This window comes from Corvus brachyrhynchos, unplaced genomic scaffold (assembly GCF_000691975.1).
Source record: "Corvus brachyrhynchos isolate BGI_N302 unplaced genomic scaffold, ASM69197v1 scaffold122, whole genome shotgun sequence".
Lineage (NCBI taxonomy): Eukaryota > Metazoa > Chordata > Aves > Passeriformes > Corvidae > Corvus > Corvus brachyrhynchos.
This window is the reverse complement of record NW_008236778.1, coordinates 515,235-519,460: the sequence shown is the minus strand read 5'-3', so window position 1 is coordinate 519,460 and position 4,226 is coordinate 515,235. Positions and strand designations below refer to the sequence as shown.

Genomic DNA, 4,226 nt, shown 5'->3' with positions numbered 1-4,226 from the left:
GGCCGAGGTGATGCAAGGCTTGGCCGAGGAGCCCATCCCGTCCTCCTGCACCCCCCAAACAGGGGGATCCCCCACAGGCTCTGCCGGGAGCCGTGCCCTTGGCTGCTGTGAGGTGAATGTGGGGGTCCCTGTTACTGCTTCCCACCACAAACCCCTGCCCTGGTGGGCTGCAGTGGGTGACAGCAGGGGTCCGTAATGCGATGGGTGACCAGGAGGGTCCAGGGTGCAGACTGCGGGGTCTGGGATGTGATGGGTGACCGTGGGGGTTTGGGATGTGATGAGTGACGCGGTGGTGACACGGCGGCCCCGGGCCCTGTGCAGGTGACAGCTCGCAGCAGCACAGTGAAGAATTAGGACACTCCTGGTCTGTGACCCCGCGGGTCCTGTGGGATAACCGGACACTCAGCTTGGCAGAAGCGACCCAGGTGAGCCCCCGCCCACATCCCTGGCGTCCCCCACACTCGTGACAATGTCTTGGGGGCTGCCTGCACCCTGCCACCTTCCCCTGCCCGCTTTTCAGTGCAGGACATGCGGTGTCCTGGCGCCACATCCTCGGGGGTCCCAGCACCCAGAACCCCTGGCGTCCCAGAAGCAGTGGGGAGGGGAACCCTCAACAAATCCGCCTTCCTCTCCTGATGCTGGGAGGGACCTTTCTGGGTCGGGGTATCCACCCCGCGTCCCTCCCGGCAGGGGCGGAAGGGCCCAGCCCACCCCGCGGCCGCTGGGAGTCTCTCCAGTGTTTCCGCCGCGCTGCACCGGGCAGGAAGCGCGGGGGGAACGGGGTGGGGGCGCAGCTCCGTTCACCCCCCCTTTCCCCGACACAATGAGCCCGGGAGGGAGGGACGCTTCCTGCGGGGTGGGCAGGGCATCCCTTCCGACCTCTCCCTCCGGGCACGCGCCAGGGCCACGCGGGTCCCCGGCCGCCGCACGGGTCACGGCGCTCCTGAGGGGGCGTGGGGATGGGACAGCTTGGGATAGGGGGTACCCCTTTAACCGCGGCCTGTGGCAGGGGGGATTCCCCGCCCGTCTGAGAGTCCTGCTGGAGCTTGAGGGGGTGCGGCTGGTGCTGGAGCTGGAGCAAAACTGGTGAGTCTGTGGTTCTGGGGACGGCAGCAGGGAGTGGGATGGAGGCCCTGGACCCTTCTGGGACCCTGGGGCTCTGTCTCTATCCATGGTGCACTTAGAGTGGGGCTCCCTTATTCCCTGTCTCCATCCATGGCACAGGCGGGGTGGGGGCCCCAGGGTGCACCCACAGCAGGGTGGGACGTGGTGGGTCCTCTGTTTCTGCTGGGGTGTGCTCAGGGCAGGGTGAGCTGGGGGTCCCTGCTGTGGGTGACACGAGTCTCTGGCAGGGAGCTGGTGCAGGGCACCGGGGCGCTGCTCTATTACCTGCCCGATGGCACACGGGTGATCCAGGAGCCCAGCAAGCAGGTATGGCCTGGGGCACAGCTGTCACCTGTGGTGTCCCCAAGCTATCCCTGTTCCCCAGGGGGACCCCAGCTTGTGGCTGGATTCTGAGCCCCCTTCTCTGCTGCAGGAGCACTGCTGCTACCAGGGGACAGTGCAGGGCTTCCCTGGCTCCTGGGCCAACCTCTGTGCATCTGCTGGAGTCAGGTGAGCCCCGAGGGCAGTGGTCCATGAGCCCACTCCCACTGTGCTGGTGATGGGACGGGCTCCATATCCCAGCTCCTCTGTCCTTCCCCAGTGGCCACCTCTGGCTGTCAGAGACCAGGAGCTACGTGCTGGAGCCGGACACCAGCAGCCCACCAGGGCAACACGTGGCGTCCCGTCTGCGGGTGGAGCCACAGAGCTGCGGGCAGGGCCCTCGCCCTGGGGCAGAGGCAACAGAGCCCCTCTGGCCACAGCGGGTAGGTCACTCAGGGGTCTTGCCCCACAGAGAGTGTCCCCATATCAGCACTCTGATCCCCCTCTGCCCCCAGGGCAAGCGGGCAGCGGCAGAGCAGCGCTTTGTGGAGCTGGTGATGGTGGTGGACCACGCTGCGGTGAGTGCTGGGCAGTGTCCCCAGAACAGGGGCTGCCCTTTCCCCAGCCACCCCTCTGACCCCCCTCCCTGTTTCCCCAGTTCCAGAATTACCCCACCCTACAGCGTGTTCACACCCGGACCCTGGAAGTCGCCAACCAGGTGGATGTGGTGAGTGACCGTCAGGTCTGTCCGTCCCAGCCCAGTGCCCGGCTGTGCCCTTGCCGCTGCAGTGTTGGGGGGGCTCTGACTCCTCTGTGCCCCCGCAGTTCTTCCGCCCGCTGGGAGTGCGGGTGGCCCTGCTGGCGGTGGAGGTCTGGAGCGAGGGTGACAAGATCGCGGTGGGCAGCAGTGCCCGGGCAGTGCTGGAGCGGTTCCTGCGCTGGCGCCAGGAGGAGCTGCTGCCCCGGCTGCCCCACGACAATGCCCAGCTCCTGACGTGAGTGGGGGACAGGGTGGGGACAGAGGGACAAGGCCACAGCAGCTCCCCCAACCCCCTGTGCTCTCTCCCCAGGGGTGCCCGCTTTGATGATGTCTCAGTGGGGATGTCCACTCAAGCCTCCATGTGTTCCCCCTCACGCTCCGGGGGGGTCAGCATGGTCAGTACCTCTGTCCCCTCACCCCATTCTACCACCACCTGCCCTCCCTGACCCTACTGTCCTACAGGACCACTCCGTCAGTGTCCTTGTCATCGCCTCCACCGTGGCCCATCAGCTGGGGCACAACCTGGGCATGCGCCACGACAGCAGCGGGCGCCTCTGCCACTGCAGCGACCTCCAGCACGACCGCGGCTGCATCATGGCACCGCCTACGGGGTGAGGGCAGTGGGCAGGCCTTCGGGGGGCCTGGGCCAAGCCCCTTCCCCACCTCACAGGCCCCTTCCTGGCTTTGCAGGTTGACGCCTGGCTTGAGCTTCAGCAACTGCAGCCGGCAGGACCTGGAGCGCAGCCTGCAGCAGGGCCAGGGCTGGTGCCTCTCCAACGTCCCCAAGCCCCAGCTCCTGACTGGGAGCCCCACCTGCGGGAACCACTTCGTGGAGCTGGGCGAGGAATGCGACTGTGGCCTCAGCGTGGTACGGGGAGCTCTGGGCGGGCCTAAAGCCCCAAAGCCACCCCCTTTCTCCGTGGCTCTGCCGGGGGGCGTCTGGGGCTGGCAAGGTGGTTTCCAGTGCCCAGTGCTGGGTGCTGGTGGCACCCGCTGACTGTAGCCCCCCCAACACAGGAGTGCACCGATCCTTGCTGCAACAGCAGCTCCTGCCAGCTGATGCCAGGGGCCGTGTGTGCTACCGAGGACACCTGCTGCCAGGACTGCCAGGTGCGTGGGGATGGGCACCCATGCCGTGGGCACACCCCGTGGTGGGCGGGTCCCCCACTCACCCTGTTTATCTGACCACGTCCCCCCACAGCTGCGCCGTGCTGGACACGTGTGTCGGGAGCGGCTGGGCGAGTGCGACCTGCCCGAGTTCTGTGACGGGATCTCGCCGCGCTGCCCCCCTGACACGTTCCTGCAGGACGGGCAGCCCTGCGCCGGCGGGGGGGCGCGCCGCTACAACGGCGCCTGTGCCACCTACGAGGGGCAGTGCCAGCAGCTGCTGGGGCCAGGTACAGCAGGGCCGGGGTGGGGTGCTGGGGGATAGGTAGGGATGCTGAGGGTCTCTGCCCCCACTGCAGGTGCCAGTCCTGTCTCCAGCTCCTGCATGGCCACCCTGAACACAAGAGGAGATGAGCATGGGCACTGCGGGCAGCTCCCCAATGGCTCCTATGTCACCTGCGGCCAGCAGTGAGTGATGTCCCGATCCTTCTCCATGTCCCCCTTGCCGTGCCCCCTGCCCTGACCCCACTGTCCCTGCAGGGACACCAGCTGTGGGATGCTGCAGTGCCAGCGCGGCAGCACCCGTGGGGACAGACCGGAAGGGTCCTGCCAGGGGACACCCCTGCCCGGGGACGAGGATGTGACCGATGCGGCCATGGTGCTGCCCGGCACCACCTGTGGCCCTGGGAAGGTGAGCAGTGGGGCAACAGGGAAGGGAGCAGGGGCTCTCACAGTGCTGACACCCCATCCCCCACAGATGTGCCTCCAGCACCGGTGCCAGGACATCTCCGTGCTGGGTGACCAGCAGTGCCAGAGCAACTGCCATGGGCACGGGGTGAGTGTGGGGCTGAGGGGCGGGCGCTGCAGTGGGGAACCTGCCCCTCAGGGGCTGAGCTCGGCCGGGGTCACCCACGCAGGTGGGCAACAACCACGG

At 67.5% G+C, this 4,226-nt stretch overlaps 1 protein-coding gene across 1 annotated transcript; it reads left to right on the top strand.

Moving 5' to 3' along the window:
* Positions 1-296: 296 nt before the first annotated feature.
* Positions 297-4,221, top strand: ADAM15 (ADAM metallopeptidase domain 15; the record flags this gene model as incomplete). The annotated part of the gene is made up of 17 exons (XM_017727849.1): positions 297-425; positions 1,010-1,086; positions 1,353-1,431; positions 1,538-1,614; positions 1,706-1,868; positions 1,941-2,003; positions 2,084-2,152; positions 2,251-2,420; positions 2,496-2,580; positions 2,648-2,796; positions 2,876-3,053; positions 3,203-3,295; positions 3,387-3,582; positions 3,652-3,760; positions 3,833-3,983; positions 4,050-4,127; positions 4,210-4,221. Coding segments are annotated over 17 exons (1,878 nt in total), but the record flags the coding sequence as incomplete, so codon positions are not given.
* Positions 4,222-4,226: the final 5 nt, after the last annotated feature.